This window comes from Haemaphysalis longicornis, unplaced genomic scaffold (assembly GCF_048455015.1).
Source record: "Haemaphysalis longicornis isolate Haplotype H1 unplaced genomic scaffold, Haemaphysalis longicornis Haplotype H1 scaffold_31, whole genome shotgun sequence".
NCBI lineage: Eukaryota > Metazoa > Arthropoda > Arachnida > Ixodida > Ixodidae > Haemaphysalis > Haemaphysalis longicornis.
In genome coordinates, this window is record NW_027526340.1 from 2,921,215 (window position 1) to 2,944,498 (window position 23,284).

The window sequence follows — 23,284 nt, forward strand, 5'->3', positions numbered from 1 at the left end:
CTCCTTTAAGGACATCACCTACTTTTCTCGCCTCAGTCAACATCCAATTTCGTCGTAGACTGAGCTCTAAACCGAACCTGAATGATGTTGTTACGTTTGGGGCATCACGTGGGTCTCGCTGGTGACGTAGCTATATTACCTAGGGGACGGATCATCTGAATAATCCCTCGTCGATTGTCAAGGGGTTCTTCAGTATAAGCAATCTTTTTTTTTTTTTCGAAAGCACACTGCACAATGCCATCAATGACATTGCCTTTAGAGTAGCTGCAACCTAAAATTAGTGTAACTTTTGTATTACCAGTGTGATATACTTTTAACGTCGTAATGTTAATTGTTAAATACAGCTGGGACAATGCTACTGCGTTTTGTTAAAGTAGCGATTGCGGGAAATATTATGCTAATCTCCTTGATTCCAGTGTACCACTGTGGCAGCACTGACGGCTGGAGCGCAATCTACAAATTCAAGGTGGCTCCCCAAAACTCCACCAGTGCTACCCTTGCTGTTTACGGCGACCTTGGTAGCGCCAATGCTCGCTCTCTGTCCGCGCTGCAACGGGACGCTCAGATCGGCACCGTTGACGCCGTTCTACATGCTGGTAAGTGGCCGCAGGAAAGCGCACTTTGAGGGGAGGATATCTTGGCGAATCCTGACAAGTTTGTCGTGACGAATGTTTGGTGCGGCCCCTTTTCTTTGAAGCCGTCTTCAGGGTCATTGCAAAATGATTTCTGCTAAAACAAACACAATGCAAACTCGACGTACATATAAGCAAGATTTTTTAGTTATTTTACTATATAAACAAATGCGAAGAGAAGTTATAAATGAGCTGTCTCTAGTGCAAAGACCACAAGGAGTTCAAGATCACCTTTTCCAGTTGAACGGCCGTATTTTGTCAATAACAGTTAATATCTTTGCGCATACGGTGTTCAGGTTAATTGCTTTGTTTTTTACTCTTTCAAATGCCAATCTAGACATTTAGGTCACCAAGATGAACCTCGCGCAAACTGAATAAGTAGCGCACGCTTAAGCTATCTCGTAAGGGTCATTTGCCTGAAACACTTTTACAATGCTGTCACGCGATTCTTTTGTCTCTTTTAGGTGACTTTGCTTACGACATGCACTCGGTAAGTTACTCCTTTCAATGTAAGGTGCCTCTTTCATTCTGTTGCTCTGGTGAGAGAGTAAAGAGCAGCCCAGAAGCTGCACAGATTAGCCTAAAATATTGCCAACAAGCTAAGGAATAGAAACCGGCGCAGCAAGCCCAGCGTTTATCAAGTCCACTTGCACCAGTCACATCGGCAGTGTTGGTTCTTTTGGCTAGCACGGAATATCCCTCATCGCTCTCGGAAGATGCAGAAGCGGACGCGCCGCAGATAATGAGTTTTAGGGGATGGTCCTGAAATGTGAATGGAACCCCTTGGCATCATCTGTCTTCCGGAATACACGTCTCTTTGCATAGACAAATGGTTCTTGCTTGCTGGCAGCCACCCATGCAAATGAATGCGCAGTGTACTTATTAATTTCTTTCATCCACCGCATTCTTTATATCAATACTGAATTAAAATGTCTCACGCGCAGAGGATGAAGATCAAAGCGCAGGCGTGGGCTATACGCAGTGTCATTGCGGGATCAGCATCCATTAACAGGCACTTCAACCTCTCTTCGTAAAGAAACGATGGTATGTTGGCACGCCGAGCAAAAGGAACCCGCTTCGCCCGTATCGGCAAAATACTGTGGCATGCTCCGTTCTATAATTTTTGGTCGGGGAAGTTTTCCTTCGAATTCCTTGCAAGAAAAACGAAGCGAAGCCGGTGTTTGATGCCTCTTGAGAGCTCTCGAACTGACCAATATAAAAAGCACTGCCACTTTATTACAACATTTACATTTGCAGTATTGCAAGCAAACGGTGACGTTGCATGCAGTGTTTGTTCTTAAAATAAGGGCGGACTACGGCGTGTAGAACCGGCGCAGAAGCCTCGTCGTAACTTGCGCATGCACCACGGCAGCGCTTCTCCAATGCTGTGATTTTATGCATCGGAGGAAACCACGTTTCATTGTTTAGTTAGGGCTACCTCTTGTCTTTATCTTGAGAGCAACTTGCGTACCTAATTCGATAAACATACAAGTAAATATTTGTTGAGTTATGTGGAGCCTAACTAGCGTGAACAGCCTTCAAAAATTATCTTGGAAGATGCGAGTCACTACCAGGGAAGGTGAATTTGGTCCTTGTAGAAGGGCTCAGCCTTTGGTTCTACGCCGCAGACAATTTAAGGTACACTTCCCGCTCAGGCTGTTTTAGGGTTCTACGTAATACATAGTGATTAACATGGTAACATCATTAAGAAAAAACAGATTAACGACTTCATGGTGCGGCAGTCTTGTCCAGTTGAGAAGACTAACTTACAAAAGCTGTTCTCCGCAAGCTGGAGTTATACGTGATATTATGAGAATAAAAAAAAACAAATTATTGGACTAGCGAAGAAGTCAACAACTGAACAGATTTTTATACTCTTTCTTAATTTGTCTTGATAGCACTGTTGTATAAGCAGTCATCTGAGCGCCTTATTACGGGGTCAAGTGGCAAACAGGCCAGTTTGCACGATCGTGCGAAAAGCCCTCTCCGGTCCCCTGGTTGTCCTTAAAAGGCACATGCCCTGCGACAACATCCACGCGGGATGTTTACAACGCCAGAGCGACCACAGCCGCATCAGTATACCTGATCTTCAAATTTTGTTGCATATCGTTTGCACGCGCGCTGCTACGGAATGTACACGCTAATAGGGTAACTTATCATTGTAATCCATGCAGTGCAAATGAGGGCGTTGCTATTTCTCGCTACGCAGTAACAACATAAGTAATGATAGAACTATGAACCGCGAACGCAGGATGTGGGTCGCGCTAAAAACAACAGCATTAGTTGACGACTGTTGCGCAAGAGAATGCCTTTGAGCGTCCGTGCATTCTTGTTTACGTCGCCGCTTGACGCATTGTTAAGGGGCTGACAAGTCGATCGGTGATTACTCCCACGATTTTACCAGGCTTTAAAGAGAAGCTTTCTATGTGTCACTGGTGGCGTCCGGGCGAACCACAAAACGCACGGCAGCAAAGCCAACTTTTTTTGAAGATGACGATGATCGTGGGTGAAGACAAGAAAAAAAATGCTTTCAGTTATCAGAATCAAATATGGGTCCCTCGCGTTAAGAATCCGACGCCTATCCGATTCCGCCATTCTGACATGGTCGTAGCAGTTTGGATTTGGAGAGGGGTGCACGGACATACAAAATTAGCCAGAAATATTATGCACCCCTCAGTATAACGACGATGGTTGAATGCAAAGCCTTCTTCGTGCAAAATCCAATGGCGAAGGGCCAAAGTCAAAGCCGTGCGAAATCCTGTGGCGGAGGGTCTGAGTCAAAGCCGCTGCGAACAAAAGTCCGGACTTCGGGCGAGTCACAGTCAAAGCTCAACGAGTCAAAGTCCAAACTCAGACGACAACCACGAAATCTCTCACGGGGAAGCTTCGCGTTCAACCATCATCGCTGTTGGACGGAGAGGTGCAGGATTTTTTGGGGAGCTGTCTGGGTGCGCAGTCTCTACGTCGAATCTCAGAGTGTTTTTAAAGAGGCTGTACTCAACTCGTAATGATCGCGAAGCACGCTTCTTTATAAACCTGTGTTACAAGTGTACTCGCTCTCTAAATCTTCGCCCATCTTTCATTGTGAAATAGAAATGCATTTATTATTTATTTTTATAGCATTTACTTCCTTATATTTCATTGCTTAGTCATTTGGCAGTCCCATAATCTTTCAATTGCTCGGAACGTTTCTTTAGTTGTATATTGGAGAAAGTGGATTTCCTCAGCAACGAAAAATTGTGTTCGAAGATGCGTTACTGAGAAACCTAAGGTTAGTGGCGTACAGTTTGTGATGCGCGAATGTGTTTTTAACAGAAAGATGGGAAAGTAGGAGACATTTTCATGCGTCAGATTGAAACCATCGCTGCCTACGTTCCCTACATGACAGCTGTGGGAAATCACGAGGAAAAATAGTAAGTATACAAGAAGGTACAGTAAGGCTGTCCAAAGTTTTCGGGCTACATTAGCGCCACACAACAACCATGACGCTCACAAGAGCCGTTCATACTAAACAATGCCATCCCAACTACCTTTGTGTAGCGTAAATATCAGAACCAATTACTCGCTGGTACACCAGCGCTGTAACCCATAACCAATAATGAAGGAACTTTCCGGGTTCCCCTGACAAGAACAAAATGCAAGATATAAAGAAGTGAGACTCCGTTTTCAATAGTGAGCAGCCACAAACAGCACTAGCATCCCAATTTCCTAAACTTGACAGTGATGAGACACTTATTGAGGATTAAACCACGTTAATTTGACGTCATCATCTAACCTGAATAGTATAATGTTAGTTTTCTACATAGACAATTTAGCCTAGCGAATGCAGACCTCTAAATTATGTAATAGAGAGTATCTTTACCATACAATGCCAAGCAGCATCACTGAGAGGCTTTTTATACTTTTCCAAGACATAACTGCACAGAGATAGGACCTCAATTTATTAACAACTACCAACAACTTGGTAGTCACCAGACTAAACTAAAAACCTCATGACTAACGGCTAACCTAATGAAGTGGCTAATATAGATTTGATTGAAGCAAGCTGTTACATCTTATTTGGATGTGTGTGTGTTTCTTTTTTATAACCGAAATTCTCTGTTCGTACCGCAGCAACTTCTCAAACTACAACAGTCGTTTCACGATGATGGACAAATCTGGAAATGTGAACAACTTCTTTTACAGGTGAGAGTCCCTTCGCATATAAACGTTGATAAAGTGCTACTTAAAATGACATTTTATTATTCGAGAATACATAAAGGCAGAATACACAAATGCAAAGCCTTGTATCACTTTATCCTTGTGTAATTTGTGCAGTAAAAGTGTTGTAATAATCCTTCGCGGCATCGAGGGTACACCCAAAAAACTTGCGATGAACACCTGTTTTGTTTTTAATGATAAAAATTACCGACATTCAGAACCGGAGGAATTTGCCCTATATTGATACCATCATGCCACAATTCCATCTTCGGTCCATCTAGACATTCTGCGGCTCTCCGAGCTTTCACATCAACTTAGCGACTACAAAGCTGTCTGTGGTTTGCCAATTACAGGTTTATTATTCTGCTTAAATTCCTGCGTATTTTCAGTCGGCTGGGTTAGGTCTGAAGTTAAAGTTAAGGCTTAACAAAACTGAAATCCACGCAACAAAGCCCGAAGCAAAATGCAGGTTTTGAGTGCAGATTTACAATTATAGATCACTGTCAATGGACTGTTAACGTATTCAGGTATATCTAAAAAGCTGGGTAAATTCCCTCCAGTGTCAGTTTTAAGGTTAAAGTCTTTATTCTCTATTTTCATGAAACGCGTAAGATACACGAAATCATCCTGAGGTACAGAGAATCGCACAGAAAACAGCATCGCGAGACGCGAGCCGGGTATCGCGCACAGGGAGAGGGAAACCGCAGTGTTGTAAAAGAGTCGTAGGTGGCCCTGAGAAGGGGCGACGCAGCGCACGCCGGAAAAAAGAAACAGGAACACCAAAAGATGCTAGGCCGGCAAGTGCAATACGAGCCGCCTTCAGATGTGAAGGTACCAACGGGGACGTACAGGTGGCTCCTGGCGGTGGCGAGCGAGAAGAACAAGCTCGTTAAGTGGAGAAAAGCGCGGGCGCAAACTTTAGTAGAAAGTTCAACAGCAGATGAACCGCATGGTCCAAGTAGGCTTCCCCCTTCACAGTCTTAAAGAAGTTGTAAGTACCCGCGTAGCTTAAAGGTATTTGCTCTTAAGATACGCAATAAAAGGAAAAAAATGCGGTGGATGCTCAGGACGTTCTAAGAACGTGAAGGCGAAACCATAGTTGGGCACTCTGTTCTCCTGCTATTGAACTTTCTGTTGAACTTTGCAGCTGTGATGGTCCCCACTTGACCAACCTCCTGAAGAGCACCCTCCGGAGCTTGTTACGCTCGCTCGTCGTCACCAAGAGCGTCCTGTTTGTCCCTGACGGTACCTTCACCTTTAAAGCGGCTCGTGTGCGCGGGCGGCACTGGCCTACCCTCCAACGGCGTTCCGCCTCGGCGTCCTTTTTGTAGCATGAGCTACACTGGCCGAGGTGGAGCAGTTTCGCGTGGCTCCAGGAGAGCCGTGCTCCGCAAGCGCGAAGAGCAGTGACGTCTCGCGACGCACAGCTGGTGCGCCGGAGCCGTTGGCGCCGCGACTGGATTGGATTGGATTGGATTGGAGTGGATTGGATTGGATTAACTTGGACGGATTGGATTGGATTCGATTCGATTGGTTTAGAAATCGTTTTAGCAGCACTAAGCATGACAATAAGCTAATCCTAGACAACCAGGAAACCTAAGAATAACCAGCTGAACCTTAGCTTACGCTGCGTATATCGTGGCATAGCCAAGCTAAGTCACTCCTAATTTTTAGAAGGCCGACTCAAACCCTCCTTCACAACTGCTGTTTCCCTCTCTCGGTGCGCAATCCCCTGGGTGTGCTCCTCCCTGGCGTGGCTGTGGCGTGGGATCACGGAAAAAAATTTTGTGGTAGAAATTCTATGTGGGAAATTTCTATGAGCAGGTTTATGGTAAAATTGTGTGTGTGTGTGTGCTGTAGGATATAAGATTCCTCAAGAGACGGATTTAAAAGAAGATACATAAAATACTCAATGCTTTGTTCTCTCTAAAAATAACCACTAGGGCCTTCTCTTTGTTCAATTTACAGATAAAAAGGTATTTGCAATAGTGTTTGATATTCAAGGTGTTCAATTCAGCTTTGCGCAGGAGTCAGATTTCTTCAGTTCCTGAAACGACAATACAAAAGAGAAGAAAGGGCCTGGAGGCTTAGCGCCTCTTATTTCAATTGGAGCATGCAAAACCCCTTAAAAAAGAGCTTTGAGTGGAGTGTCCTAAGTGCACTCATTTCAAACAATAAGGGGCCTGAATAACGTTCATTCAGGTTTGAATGTCCAACATTCAAGCATTTTGTTCCTTACTCGCAGAACCTAAGGCACCTTTGTGTCAAGAATACCGTAAAAAAAGACGAAACTGCCACAAACCGGCAACTAACACAACTATAAATGTGTCCCAAAATTCTGCTTTGATAACTTTGATAACACTTTGATAACACCTGTCCAGGGTGCACAAAAGGCATAAAAATAAGTAAATAAATAGAATAAATATTACACAATACAAAACAAAAATAAAGTCACTGGCAGTTTATTGCTCTCCACGCGTCATCTGTCATCGCGCTGGTAGAATAAAAAGATGTGGAACAAAATTCCCCGTCCACCTATTCGCGTTGTATTGCAATTTCCGGTCTTGCCAACTTAAGCTGTATGACAATGCGGTGAAAACAAAATAACACGAGAGCTTTGAGTAGGCCGTCGAATTTTCAAAAAAATATGACGCCACTATTATTCGTGTCGTAACATGAGGGCGCGTTCTCTCGAAGCTTTACTGTATATAATAATAACAAATGAAAGCACGAAGTGTGGTTCAATAACATCAAAAGCAAATGGCTAACTGACCCGCCGCGGTGGCTCAGTGGCTAAGGCGTTGTGCTGCTGAGCACGAGGACGCGGGTTCGATTCCCGGCCGCGGCGGCCGCTTTTCTGATGGAGGTGAAACGCAAAAACGCTCATGTGTACGAGATTTCGGCGCAGGTTAAAGATCCCCAGGTGGTCAAAATTAATCCGGAGTTCTCCACTACGGCCCGCCTCATCGTCTGTGCTTCGTCGGCGCGTTAAACCCCACAATCAATCAATCAATCAATCAATCAATCAATCAATCAATCAATCAATCAATCAATCAATCAATCAATCAATCAATCAATCAATCAATCAATCAATCAATCAAATCTCTAACTAAAAGCACAGCGTGCAAAAAACGTGTACGCTGCAATTGTTCTCAGTAGCGTACATGCTGGTTCCGTAATCTAACCTATTGAACATACAATGGTAGTATTAACATTTCTTCGGGACACTGAACACGACATTACACTATAAATCCTCCGGCGTTCGATTTGTTCGCCTGACTGCTTGTGCGCGTTTCAAGTGTGTTTCTGTTTGTATATTTATGTTTGTAAAGAAACTTATCGTGTATGTCGTAGCAAGCCAGGCGGCTAGTCTCACTAACCTCGCCAGTTAAGTAAGAAGTTTATTTCTCTCTTTTTAACCTTAAAGCGTTTTATGCCCGGGTACATCAAGATCTCACCAGCGTCATATCCGTCGTGGAAATGACATCGGCAGAAAAAGTTCCATTGACGCGTCTCCGCCAGGATTCGAGCCACGAACTCTCGCGCCGCAACGGGAGGTACATAGCGCTCTGCCAAGTGCGCTATGTTTCAAAGCGCAAGTTTGTCTACGAACGCGCCTTATATCTTTCCCACGACCTTGTTCATTCAGATGGTGCTGGCGTCTAGGACAGGCGACGCGAAGTAGTTAACCATGACGCTAATGAGTGCCGACAGTTGGCGCCTCGATGCCACCGTCTTCGTCTACGCGGGACGCGGGTGAATTGAGGCCCCATCCTCCACCTACGCGGGTTTCGGTTTCGGTTCGGTTTCGTTCGTACGGTTTTCCAGGGGCTGTGGTTTCCGTCGAATTTACGCAATGGTCCGGCGCGTGCAATCCAGTGCCTAACGTTGATGCGTCTAACCATGCCATACCAGCGTAATATAAATAGCGATGTGCAAGTTGATATAGCTTCACAATCAGCGTTTAAATGCTCCTCTGAAGGCACATTTCGCTTTCGTGTTTTACCTATTCCTACTAAAGAGGGATCAACCACATTTTTTTTTCTTTCTCTCCGACAAAGACGCCTCTTTGACCTGGAAGGTTTACTCACTAGATTTCAGGAAGCACTTGTTGGTGTTTTTTCCTGCACGAACGCCAATCTTCAAACATCTAGCTGATACGTATTTTCGGTACACTGGTGTAATGGTTGATTGATTTCATGACTTAATCGCTTTAGTTATCCACTGATTGATTTCTATTGATGTATACATGTGGATATCTCGTAAATAAAAACAGATGGATTCTTACGGATTACATAATTTGTGTGATTATGGTAATGAAAATTCAATTTTTCGCATTTATTCGTGCCGGACGTGCAATTGGGTTGTGATGCGGGCATTAATGCAAGCTTGTGGATCAATAGAGACCACATCAGGACCTCCAAAGTGCCCCAAAATCTCGACACCTCAGCCTTTTCATTTTTTTCACCTTCATAAAAAAAACGATCACCACATCCGGGACGAGCACTCGTCCTCGGGCTCAACAGCGCAGCGCCGTAGCAACTGATTCACCCCAGCGGATGCACCCGTGTAACGGCTGAAAATTTTGGCTGAGTGCATAAGAAATAACAAATTTTTAAAAAAGGTACACCTTTATGGACAGGTTTGCGCAGTATTAAACGTTGCCTTTGCAAATGTTTTCGTATACGTTCTTTTTCTGTGTGTATCCTTGAGACAGGCCGTATAGCTTTCATCTACATGCTGTCTTTATTCTGCATCGCGACTGAAGCGTCCTTTTTTTCGCAGCTTCGACATCGGGCCGGCGCACATTATAAGCTACTCCACAGAGTTCTACTTCTTCCTCAAATACGGTTGGCGTCAGGTTCCACAGCAGTACTACTGGCTGGAGAAAGATTTGCAGGTATGTGCTCTTTTATCGCTCTCACTCACTCATGCACACACAGTAAAATCGAAGTAAGAAACACAGAAATGTTTTCTGACTGCGGATAAATTTACCTGACAAAGACTACTCAGTAATGACTACACTTATGCGTCTGTTTTAAAAAGATTTGTGGTTCGCTTGTCATCCTTCGGCCGCCATCTGTGTGTGATCAAAGTTCATGGGGCCCTTAGACCGCCCCTGTTTTGAGTCCTTGGTCAGATACAAGCAAAGATGCACGGGCTGCACGGCTCTTTCGGGTCTCGGTGGAGTTTTGAGAAGGCCTTTATTTCCAGGCTCTGTGTATGTGGCTCAACATCTTGGGCGCTTCATGCGACATCTTTTCATTTTGTATTTTTTTACTGTTTTTGTCTTCTCTTCTTGCATTGCAAACTCGCCGCAATGGTACGGCTAACGTTGCCGTCACTAATAAACTCTCTCTCTCTCTCTCTCTCTCTCTCTCTCTCTCTCTCTCTCTCTCTCTCTCTCTCTCTCTCTCTCTCTCTCTCTCTCTCTCTCTCTTCTTTGTCATCGTTCCGTGAGAAATTTGGCACCGTGTCGTTACGTCAAGACGGACTCAAAGCATGGCTTCACAGAGTTCACTGCTCTCGCCTAAAGACGAAGTCCCCTTCAGAGCACCTGCCCCCCTTATATTACCCTATAAGCTGTCGACGCACACAGGTTTAACTTAGGAATGGCGCTATACTAAAGGGTTTAGCAACGAACTTCTTGGTCAGTCTATCGCCTTATCTGGAAAAATGATAAGAGTGATACATTTGGTTTTGCGTAGACTTTTGGCATTTTTTTGAATCCCCGAGTATCTTCACACGCGATGAAAGAGGCGCATAAAGTCTTCGACATTTTTCGCCTCATTGTACTTTGGTACCTACTTCAAGAAAGCCAACACGACTCTCAAGAATCCATTCGACAGAGGGTAGTATAAAACTACGCGAGCACCTGTGGCGCCCTCTTTTCATTTTTCATTAAACGAGCAGGAATGAAGATTTATTTGAGCAACAGCGTATTAAGACGGAGATGTGGTCAACCTCTCATGTCCAGGACGTCGCGTGCATGCACCGAATGCAAGGCTCGTTGCGCCAGGGTTTCTTGAAGTTCCGGTGCTGACCTTTCCAGCGCAGACTCTTACTACTCAAGGGATTGGCTGATAGGCGGTTGAGGTTATGTGGGTCACGGCGTAAGAGGTGATTTTCAGCGTGTACGGTCGTGTGAGAAGAAGGATAACGAGATTTTCGAGGGAACTGTATGATAGGAAAATGTTTCTGTTTGCAGTATTTGGAGTGTGCATGTTGGTAATTTGAGGGTGAGTGGTGCGGATGATGATTCGTTCTTCTGTATGTGAAGTGGGGGTGTATAGAGTTGTAAGAGGGGCCGACGGGCGTTGGATTGCGGGTTATTGCTTTCATGCCGGTGGGGTGTCTTGTCAAGGAGTTGGGAGTTACCGGGTTTGAATTTCGTGGGTAGCAGTGTGCGCTGCCTCGTTCCCTGAGCGGCGGGGGGCACAGACGATGGTGAGTTCAATGCCACCAAGAAACTTTCGTTAAAGGTGATAAAATTTCATTACACCAAGAAATTTGATAAAAAGGTGAGACTCCTCTATTAAAGAACCCCTGTCGAGGTCCCAAAAGGCAACTTTAAGGGCACCGCACGGTCATTCAAGGCCAATATACGGTCCCCTGCCATAAATTTCCCCTTATTGGCGAGAAAATATAGGCGAGAAGTTATTAGCTCAGTTTATCCTTCTCCAACCGAGTTTTGTATCATGCCACGGCCAGTCTTAAGATGGCGAGACCACCAGGCGCCAGATGTGTGATGATTGACCACTTAATATAGAAACAAGCAACAACTAGATACCCCCCCCCCCCCACCCTATCCCTATGCAGATGCTCTGGAATTTCAAACTGCATCGTACGGCGAAGCTTTGAAGGCATATTACAATCCAATCTTTCTTCCGTCGTTCCAGAACAACAGTTTCATTTTCAAGACTCACTGCAGTGCAGAAACGCAAGCATATCTTTCAATCCTCGTTGTTTTTATAAATAAAATCGTTTCTGTTTTGCCGAAATCAATGCAGATCTATTTTGGGGAACCACTGCAATGTATAAACTTTGTTTAATTTCGTTTTCAGCATTTTGGGGCAGACCAACTGTGTGCTATTTTACACCATACCCAAAGACAATAGGATAATATTTAAGAGTTCGAGCGAGCGAAAATGTGGGCTGCTTCCACGTAAATGTAATTTCGATTAGATCCCATTGACAGACACACAGGCTCCCACTTCTCACCTGTCTGCGCTCCCAGAGTTTAAAGAAATAGGCTTCCGCGAACATAATTACCATACAGCTGTTTCCTATTCGCTCATTTAGGAAGCAAACCTGCCGGAAAACCGAGCCAAAAGGCCGTGGATCATCACAATATCGCACAGGCCGATGTACTGCAGCAACCTTGGATTCAGGGACTGCAATTCAGACACAAGCATTGTAAGTTTTGCCCACCTCATCTCAATTTCCTCGCACGCCTATTCGATTACTTTAGCTTCAATGCTCCCCTTATTTTGCATGTTTATTCTTTAGCAACGCATAAAAATAAAAAAAAAGAAACAAGAGGTTGGTGTTGCGCCTCCCTAGTGGGATTCTTTCTCCCAACGAGATGAAGTCTGGTCGGCGGTCTTTTATACACATGGAGTACTTAACATTACCGGAGTAATTTCTTTACGTTTGGCTTTAGAATCTTCGTTTTAAATAATGTCCCGCAAAAAAAGAGATTGGAAATGCGTTGCCCGCAACTCACGCCAGTTTAAGTTAGGCGCGTTCACCATTTACCAGTACGGTCATAAAACCCAGGGCACTTGCCTCCTTCGGGTTTCTTTTTGTTTGTTTGTTTGTTTGTTTGTTTCTCAGGCGCTAGGCCCTCTTCCAGGGCACTCTGTTTGCCTGAACGTGAACATGAATAAACACCATGCCAAGTTATGTTTTATTTTTTTACACGTGCGTCGTTACTTGCCTGCTGCCGCAACATACTTACCCCCACGGCAATTACTGTCTTCCTAGGCGCATTCAATTATTACGCACATTACAGATTCGCACCCGTGAGTTCTATTTTCCTTCGCTTGTCACGTATTGACCGGGAGTTTAAGAACACGTGGTTGTCTTTGTATGTCGCTACTTGCGGCTACAAGCACATTTGGAAGGTACTGGGCGTCATTTAGAGCACATGTTTTGTTGGCGCTGCAGATATTTTACAACTTCAAGCACTTGACATGAGGCTAAATACAGCACTCGCGTCATTTACACGTAATGGGAAAATGTTATTACTAAGATTTATGTGCTGTGTTAAACATCACAACTCCGTCTTTAAACAATGCTCCTTTTTAACTATGTTACCCTTTTTCTTATTAATGTCGGCCTCTAATCTTTCCTCCGTAACAGGTTCGAAGGCGCTAAAATGAAATTCTACGCATTAAATTAAAAGAACAGAAAAATACACAAAGAACATAATCTGGCCGTGCGGACGATATTGTGTATCCAGGAGTGCCTTTATTCCGACAAGAATACACTTTCCCTTCCACATAGGCCCGTAAAGGTTTCCCACTGACAAATAAATACGGCCTGGAGAAGTTGTTCTTCAAGTATGGCGTGGACCTGCTGTTTACCGGGCATCAACACTCGTACGAGCGCTCGTGGCCTGTCTACGACGGCAAGGTTGGTTTCGGGCTGCGGATACTGAACGTTGCCCAGCTACGTGCGAAGAGCTGGGAGGCTCTGCTGTACTTGAAATGCGTTTAAAGAATGCGTTCACGTTGAAAAATACATGGAGTTCTAACCGTACGATTTATGATATAAGCTGCTGGATAGAAGCAGTTTAGAATTTTGAATTAGTTTAAGATATGTACCGTTTTTTCAATGCATCGAGTAACTGCATAAGAAATTGCTTTTGTATGCAAATCCTCCTGTACTCGGCAGTCACACACACGGGGGTGAAGCAAGTTCAACACATTGACCAATGAATTAGAAATAAAAGTTTAGATTATCTAGGATCCATGGGCAACAACATTCATCATCAATTCAAGAATGCGTGAATTTGTAAAATTTAGGCGGAATATCACGCTATATAGATTGGAACAATTAGTCAGCGCATGATTATCAAACTAATTGTTAGAAGGAATTCTTGTACACGTCTGCCCATGCATTATTGAAAACATGAATGGGAAGAATACTACTCATCACCAAAAAAAGTGCACATTGAAAGGCAAAAAACTGAGATATAAGTAGCCGATGTTAGTTCAAGGGCAACGTAAGAACGCTAACTCTAGCCAACAATTTGAATGAAAATAAATTGAATTCACAACACGGCCCGGTTGCAAACTTTCCATATTAACAAGAACAATTTTTGGGTCCTAACAAACCAAAAAGAAGGTATGTACCATGAATAAAACACATAATATATATTCACCGATTGTTAAATTACGTCGCCTTTTCGGAATCTGTGAGTATGCCTGGCTTCAGAAGAAAAGTATACCCATAGGTAGTATCTAAGCTTTCATAGTGGTGCAGTGGTAAGAGTCAGAAGCCCAGGCATTGTTGACGAGTTAGGACACTGTTAATGAGCGGCGGCTTTTGTCATTATCATGAAATCAATTTCACACGCCAACTCCTTCAAAAGATGAATTACCCCTGGCTTGTTTTTCTGCCTTAACTTTATCGTCATAATTATTTTTTTTTTGCATTCGTTTCCAATCATAGGCGTTATTACGTGTCAGTAAGTTGAAGTTATCGTAACTGCTATTTGAGTGATGCGGTTCGGCCCAAGTGACAAATCACAAATGGAATAGGTGTTGCATATATTGTCAATTATTGTGCTTTCGATTAAAAAGCAGACATGGCAGAACGTAGACTGATATTTATGAAAGAACAAACGACCTGGTTCACCTTAGTTTTTTTTTTAAGCAAGAGCCGATATTGACGCTAGAAAAAAATATTCATGTTACTTTCAGCGATTCAATCTTCTTAAACCGGTAAAACAGTACATCTAAATCCCAACTGAACACATTCTGTGGTTTTGGAGCGTCAGTATCTCCCCACACATGGGGGACATCTGAGGCCTGTCTTCATGGCTACTAAGTACCCCCTCGGAACACGGATATTTTGACTGGTTCTTTGCCTTGTGGTCATTATTTTCCCCTTGAACGACAGCAGTTTGAACGCATACCGGTATTAGTAAACGTATTCAACGTACAATGTTAAAGCCGTGCATCGAAGCGATATTACATATTTTTCGTCTTTTGCAGGTTTACCTTGGGAGCGGAAAAAATCCGTACTATAATCCGAAAGCGCCCATACACGTCGTCACGGGTGCTGCCGTAAGTGTCATTTGTACAAGGTTTCCTTTTCTGCTTTGCTGAACACGCGTTATGTTTTTTTCCCTTTTTGCTCGTGTTATCGGAAACGCGCGTGAGACTGAACATAACCGTACTAGGCCTTGGTAGAATTAAACAGGTGTAACAATATTGCTTGAAAGCAGGGAGTCAGGGCTTCTTTAAACCTAAGCAATCGATTTTTCTTTGTCAGCCAGAAAAAATGCGTATTCCAAATCTCTCGCGTTGCCCATAAATAAGGGTAGGCAGGGAAGTTTATGAGTGGAGCATACAGAGAATCAGAAGTCATAAGGAGAGAGACTATCATTTTGCAGAATATATGAGCAAGATGATGATTATGATGATGATGAGGATGATAATAATTTAAGACACATTTGATCTTCAGCCTGAGCACAGGCAGCGAATAAATTTTTTGATGATAGAATATTTTTTTAAAATTCTGAAACTGACCAGAACACTTCAACAAACTCTGAAGGAGTCGCGGAGAACAATAAGACTCGTCGGGAAATCGACAGGAACCACGCTATATGGAAGCCTTAAAACAGCGTTTGAGGCTCTCGTTAATTGAACAATCATGGAGGAAACAACGTTCAAACAGAGTGCTAATTGCTACTCTTTCGTCGTAACAGTTTTTAGATTTACGAAATCAATGCTCGGAAATCGTTTCCAAGAGAAAACTAACTGTATGGTGCCACCTTACGCCTGGAAAAAGGAGGTGGGCTGGAATAGTTGTCAGGGTGTTGACAAAAAATACTGCTATCACTTCGGTTCCACTTATTGCCAGCGGCAATAAGAAAACCCGGATCTGAGACCTCTCCAATGGCTCTCACCTTCCGTGTATTACAAAAAGGTTGCTCACTCCCCCTCTCTTGTTCATTTATCCAACTGCACCTGCGGGCTTACATCCAACTAACAGATACTAAACATTCAACACCATGTTTACAGGATCAAAAAACAGATGGAGCTTTCGTGGCTAAGTTTATTAAAGTGAAGCTTTCTATGCTTAACTGATGGCGTATGTCTTGTCAATCGGATTGGATTGGATTAGATTGAACGAACTTTATTTAAGCCGGCACAACGACGTTTAAACGCGTTGCTGGAAAGCCAACTTTCTCTGACGTCGATGATGCTCAAGGGTGAACGAAACGCTTTCTTTCTTCGGAATCGCACCTGGGTCCCTGGCGTTATGAAGCCGAAGCCTATCCAATTGCGCCATTCCGGCACTGAGAAAAACAGCTTGGATTTGGAGAGGGGTGCTTGGACGTGTACAATTAGACAGAAAAATTATGTATCCCTCTGTCTAACGACGACGATGGTTGAACGCGAAACTTTCTCCGTGCAAAACCGAATGGCAAGGGAAAAGTTAAAAGCCGCTGCGATCAAAATTCCTAACTGGGTGCCTGTCGAAGTCAAAGCTCAAATAGTAAAACTCGAAACCGCCTGCGAGTCAAAGTTCAAACTCCGGCGACAACCAAGAATCCTTCACGGGAAATCTTCGCGTTCTACCATCGTCGTCGTTGACAGAGGGGGGGGCATAATTTCTTAGTTGCATCCGGGGCTTTCCCATCAAGGGAAACAAAAATAAAGTGGAAGCTGGCGCCACAATTTAACAACACTCGCTTCTCATCCCACATGCGTTTCCTCGTAACAATGGCGTGTTCTAAATTTGGAGAGAATTGTGAGAACAAATTTTCAAAAGGAAAGGACACCCTTTTTCCTTTAGTTCATTTTCTGGTGTCGTACCGTAACCTTTGGAAATAAGAGCTACGTGCCAATTCCTTTACAGTTTGCAGCAATATATGATTTTGACTGCAAATGCTGGTATAAAAGCGACCGAGAAACATTCAGCATAATCTAACCCTAAGGACATTTCGGACGACAAATGGTAGAACTCCCGCCGGCGAGAACGCTGCAATCGTTGCCATAATTTTCGTTGTACCTACATGTTTCTCATAAATATATCCGTGTTTCTTGGGCTTAAAGGAGCCATGAAGAGAAAACACAAGTTTGGTTCATTCGAAAAATTGCCTCGTTAGAACCATACTGACACCACTTTTAACACAAACTTCGCTGAAATAAGCTACATAATTAGGAAAAAGAAAATGACCATGCGACCCACCAGCACATTTCCCGCAGCAGAACCTATGATGTCACACGAGAATGCTCTGCGATTGGCGGAGGCCCGCAAAAGCAAACGCAAGTTAGGCAGGGCTTACCAGTTTGCATAGTGAGCTATATGCCCGTTAAACATACTGCACATTCCTTTTATGACACTAAGAAAGGTGGAGTAAACGGTTGAAGTTCCGAACAAACACGCAAACGTGTACGCCAATGTGTACGAAACTACCGCCGGCTGAGCCCGACATCTCGCCGTCGCGTAGACGAATTTTCAGGTTCGAGGCTCTTCGGGGCCAACGAACAGTTTCAGCACGTACAGCCGCGACCTTGCTTGGTATCTTAATCCCTTGACAGGAGGTTGGCCGTCATATCGCCAACCAGCAAAGGTAAAAATAGAAACGAGGGGAGTAAGGCACAGCAAGCAGCGACGAGATAGTGCCAGTCGTCGCAAAAGTTGGGAAATGGTGTTGGCTTGCTGCTGTCGTTACGACCTCGTTTCCCGTTTACAACCACTGAAAACTTCAGTTTGTTCGAGTACTTTACAATGAAATTTCGTTGCTGCGTTTTGAAATGCCCGTGTAGTACGGGCAAATCGTCGAGGGAGTGCGACATCCCCGCCGGTTAGGAGATCTCCTTTTATGTGCTGCCCAACGACGAACTTTGGCGGAGCAAGCGGCTACGTTTTGTGAACTTAGCAAACGGAGGAGAAAGAAAGCTAAAGGAAGTACGAGTGCGCTCGCTTCATTTTCGATGAAGTGATTACGGCAGGGACCCTTACGTTAGCTCACTCCTGGGACATGCTGGCGCTCGTCGCCGACTTCGTCAAATCGTCGTCAAAGCGCTCTGAGCTTGAAAAAAAAAAAAAAAAAAAAAACACCGTACACACCGCGAATTGAAGCTCGTATCTTTCTGGTCGGAGCAGAGAGCTCGCGCGAACGGCTTTCCATACACGGCACCGGCCAACTAGCATAAGCGATACTGCTACTGAAATTGAACTATTATTAACCGCAATAAAAATACGGCACATACGTACCAGTCTGTATTCGTCCGTCGCGACGGGGCTAACGAGGCAGCGGTGCCAACGGCTGGGCGTTCGTCTGTTGTGGCTATCGCGGAATGGTCGCTTTCCGGTCCATCCGCGTATCCCACAACTCCTGCCGCTCGTGCACTTAGGAGCATTGAGCGTTCAAGTGGTGTGAGATTGTTAAATGCGAGCCCGAGCTCTTCGGCGAGAGTTTTGTTCTCCGGATCAGGCGATTCCATGACTAGGGCTGCGGGTGCACTAGGTTTTACTAGTATTTTGTTTCGGCACGAGTTCCGGTTCCTGTCAGACTCCCGCGTGTGGGTGCTATATGGAGTCGATATACTAAGTATCTATTTCATGGACCGGCTCGTATGATCGACGCCATTGTTCACGTTACGAAATGTGCAATTTAGCGGGAGATTTAAAATTTTGGCTTCAATTGCCTTATTTCTCAGTGAATAAAGCATGATTTGCTTCCGGGAAAGCGTTTTGGGTACTATGAAACACCTAATCTTTCGAATAAAACAAACTTTTGTTTTCGCTTCATGGCTCCTTTAAAAGAATGCTGAAGCGGAATTTGCGAAACTCCGAGTTATGGCGGAGTTTTACTCAAGCAATGCTTTATTACACAATTCAGCGGATGTCTGGAGCGTGAGTGCATTTGCAAGGCGTATAGCACCCACATAACGAACTGCTAAAGTGGATGCCGGAATTCGAAATGCGGCTCTTACATCCGGCGCTCGACACATGCCAGTGTGACATCACAGTTAACGTCACAAAACTGATGAGGAGAATAGTGCAGTGTCACTTTTGGCTGAACTTCTTCAGTAAGAAAGTGCACATAATAGATACAAAACATTTAAAGAAAGCGGACAACCTCTAGTCTTGAAGTTTATTAAGTAATCAGGCAATAAATACTTCAGCGCCCCTTTAAATGTCGTCAGCTTGGCGAAAGAAGGGTAAATTAATTATCCACGGATTATATTTTTATTAAGCACAATTCGGTAGGAGCAACATCTATTGGCGTGCTTTTAGATCTGTCTTCTTGATTTGCACTTCTGAGTGTTCGTACGAATATAACTGCAAAGTTTATCAAGGTTAACTTACTATCCTTTTTTGGGAGGGGAGCGGAGCATTTCGAGAATGTTGCTTCCAAATTGTAGTTCACCGTTACGTTGCAAGAGCAACAAAATCAAATTCACGTTTTGCGTGCGGAAACACAACCTGGTTTTAAAAGAGCGCCATAGGTGTTGAGTACGGATTAATTTAGACAAGCTGTGGTTCTTCAATTTTCTCCGACACCTCATTTCCACCGGCGATTTTGTTGTCACTCCCCATCATAAAAGCAATCGCCACGATAACGGAAAGAACCCACCACATTGTACTGAGTTGCTTCCAGTAAGCCTACATCTGAAAAGGTTCCAAAAAGCAAAATATACTCAATACCAAGTTATCCTGATACAGACGACTGTGTTTTTACTCATTCCGCTACAAAGGTTGTAATCTTGTTATTTACTATGCAGGGAAACTGGGAAAAGCTTTCTCAATTCGTCGAGGACCCGAAACCTTGGAGCGCGGTGCGAATATCAGACTACGGTTTCACAAAACTTCGCTTGGTCAACAGGACTCACGTCGAACTTCAGCAGATATCTACAAGAAACGTAAGGCTTTCAGAAAATAATGCCTTGAGCATCACTCACTTTCAGTTGCTCAATAGGTGCTGACTTTGTGCAATCTGCTTCGTTTCAGGAGCCACGTGTCGTCGACTCGGCGTTCATCGTAAAGGACAAGCCAAGGAATTTCTGAACGATGAAGATGTCTGCCCCTCTTTCAAATTGATCATCCGAACAATATCGAAATCATCGCTGCTGCACGACTCGCTTTGTCAGATTTTTTGAGAAGGCTACTTCACGAGCAAAGCCTAGAAATAGTTTGGAATAAACATGGTCGGAACGTTTAACAAACCAACAAATAAAGAAATATAAAGTCAAATAAATACTCTCCTATCTTAGCAGCCTCTGCTGAGTACGTTCCACGCAATGTAGTTGCCGTGACTTATGAAATTTACATAGTAGACATACTAATGGATCTTACCAACGTTCGCGGTGTGTCAGTGCCACTTTTTGACAACCTGACGGGCTTGTTGTACAATGCTACAATATTATTTTGCTAGGTCTACATTCAGTTTCCTCCGAGGGCATGTACCGACGGTTTTCTTCATTCACAAACACGGCGGGTATTCGTCCTGAAATGGCTGTCAGGAGCGTTCTTTTGGCTTACATATTGCGACACCTTGTCCTTTTCGGTAACTTAGTTCCCCACATAAATCCCACGATGCAAATAATACAATCTATACCAGGAATTTTCATATTGGAGTTGGGTCGGCGGAAACTCGTGGTAATTGTAGCCTCCCAAGTGACAACTGTTCAGCTGTTGTCCCAAGCGATAACTGTTGAGCTGTTCACCCCCCAAAAAGTGTCGTTAGGCCTAACATTAGGCCTAACGCAGAGCAACGCCATTCTCATCCGGCGTTGGCCTGCGGCTAACGGTTCTCCGTGTTCACCTGACAATATCACGTTAGGGTTATTTACGTCGTGCTCTCGCACGCCTGCGTCCTCTCCCCCCTCTGCTGCGCATCAACGTTTAGTGGAAGTAGTGAAACGGAGCTGTGGCCAAGCTTCGGAGAGAAGCGCTTTAATTTTTCTGCACACAATCATGCTCATCGTCAGAAAAAGTTGGCTTTCCTGCAGGGCGTATTCGCGTTACAGACGCCATCAGTGAGAACACTAAAGCTTCGCTTTAAAAGGGTTTGCTCATGAGCCTAGGCCTCGTTGCGGCATTCTAGATCCAAGAGTAACGAAAGGTTTAAATAGATGGCGCGCGAGCATTGGATCGCGGGAAAAATGAATTGGCTTGAGCGAACTTCCATCGTATTTATCGTGAGTAGTGGGCGGGTGAGAGAAGAGAGTCATTTACGTGGCACGGACGCAGAAGAGTATTCTCTTTCGGCTACATCTGCACCAAAGTGGGCAGACACGCGTCCATTTCTTTTTATTTTATTTTTATTTTTTATTTTTTTCAAAATGAATCTGAGAAGTTTCACATTTATTATGGCCGATTTATTTTGGCCAACCTGTCTGTCGACTCGCGAATCCTTTTTTTTTTTCGCACCGTTGTTATAGGTCACTAAAAAAAAGGGGGGGGGGGATACCACTTTCCCGTTATTGCAAAATATCCGCCCACTCAAAACGTTCACATGACAATCCTCGTCCGCCACCACCCCACCAAACTTGCGCATGACGACGGTATACCGCTCCTGAGATGTTTCCTCCTTCAAGCGACGCCGGGGCAATTTCATATGGCTGCCTATTCATTCCGGAGCAAAGTGGTTTGGAGGCGACGGTTTGGCGAGAGAGAGTCAGTCAAAGGGCAAAGCCTCGGCGACGCCGTCACCGCAGCTGTCCAGTTCACACTGGACGCAAGGCTTCTAACGTGGCGCACGCTTCGGGCTAAGACACAGACAGGCTTGCTTTCATCATCTAGCAACACCTACTCGCTGAGAAAGTCACCATAACTAGTGTATATTCACCCCGCTAAGCGTTTAGTTGTGCACACCCCCTTTAGGTCATGATATGCCGTCACGTCGACACAACTCCTATAGTATCGTCTGTACAGCATCCTTGGCACAGCAACTCTCTGGCCAGGCATTCTCATCTAGTGGGCGGCCCTACGAGGTATCGACGGCCGCTTGCGAGCGGGGCAGGGGGAGATTTAAAGGAAGATTACCACGCGGTGAGACAACAGAGTTGAGCGCAAATAGCGCGTGAGCTTCCGTTTTGTTTTGTTCTTGTCCTTTGTTTCTTCTCGTTGGCCTTGCCAGAATATAGGAAACGCATTACCGTTCTCACAGTGCTATCGCTAGCATATGCGTGATTTCTTTTTTTTCTTGGGCGTACATTTTGTGTTTTAAACAAGGTCCATATCGATGGCATCTTTTGCTTGTCCAGTATAAAAATATTTCATTCGATTACAATGTAACGATTGCAAAAACGAACCAAAGAGGACACCACGAGGGCTCGCGGTGTTTTTTCTCCTTCTTCATCCTTGTGTTTTGTTGCAGTAAGCTTTACGTTCTAGCGCGAGGCGTAAACGAGTTTCCCAGGGTTTTAATACCTTGACTACATGAGACGAACGACAATTACGACGATGACGACGACAGGAGACGCCAATAGCCCCAGCCCATATGGGGCTTAACCCCTAAAAAACACCGGGACACTAGTTTACGCCTCGCGCTAGAGAGCTTCGTTCTTCAAAGTCAAAAGACTTTTACAGCAATGATGTATACCTCTACCGCGAATGGTTTCATCTTCGTCAGCAAAAACGCCGAGGCGCCAAGAATATACTTATACACTGCATGCTTCGCCCCTCCCCAGGTTTCACGTTAGCGGAGATCGCCCAAGATTTGTGTGTCATATATGCCCTAAAAATGGCTTTTTTATGTTATATGGAAAGTTTTTGTGGTTACAAGCCCATGTTCTGCTGGGAGTACTCTCACTTCAGAAGCCTGAAACTAGGTGTTTGTCGCATGCCCTTTGCGAGTAGAATCCGCGCGCCGTGCCAAACACACCGAGACTCGGGAACCGTGCTCAAGCTGCCGCCGCCTTGACCTGATGTCCCGAGCGACTGAGCTGCTAAATGCCCGTACGCAGGGACACCGTAGCCAAACTCGCCGCCCGTTGGGCTTGACGTCACCTCTGTCCGCGCCAGGTCTTTCGTTCTGCGTTCTTCTGTTTCGCTGTGCCTGGGCATCAACTGCGAAAACTTGTGCCGTCATGCACCGTTGCTAACGCAATCATAAACAAAATAGACCATCTCCACTAACGTGAAACCTAGAGAGTGGCGAAGCGAGCAGTGTATAAGTGATTGACTGATTGTAGAGCTTAACGCGCCGACGCAACGCAGGCGATGAGGTGCGCCGTATTCGCCGCGAGGTCGACATG

The 23,284-nt window shown here is 44.6% G+C and overlaps 1 protein-coding gene across 1 annotated transcript in view; it reads left to right on the top strand.

Moving 5' to 3' along the window:
• LOC144177788 (acid phosphatase type 7-like) overlaps window positions 1-20,185 on the top strand; it is a 33,495-nt gene extending 13,310 nt beyond the window's left edge. Inside the window, exons 3-12 of the mRNA XM_077705357.1 lie at window positions 417-596; window positions 1,097-1,122; window positions 3,948-4,045; window positions 4,746-4,817; window positions 9,618-9,732; window positions 12,135-12,248; window positions 13,341-13,469; window positions 15,056-15,127; window positions 19,808-19,945; window positions 20,034-20,185. Of these exons, the coding sequence (XP_077561483.1) occupies window positions 417-596; window positions 1,097-1,122; window positions 3,948-4,045; window positions 4,746-4,817; window positions 9,618-9,732; window positions 12,135-12,248; window positions 13,341-13,469; window positions 15,056-15,127; window positions 19,808-19,945; window positions 20,034-20,090 (1,001 nt within the window). The 3' untranslated portion in view covers window positions 20,091-20,185. The remainder of the gene's footprint in view (window positions 1-416; window positions 597-1,096; window positions 1,123-3,947; window positions 4,046-4,745; window positions 4,818-9,617; window positions 9,733-12,134; window positions 12,249-13,340; window positions 13,470-15,055; window positions 15,128-19,807; window positions 19,946-20,033) is intronic.
• The last annotated feature ends 3,099 nt before the right edge of the window (window positions 20,186-23,284 follow it).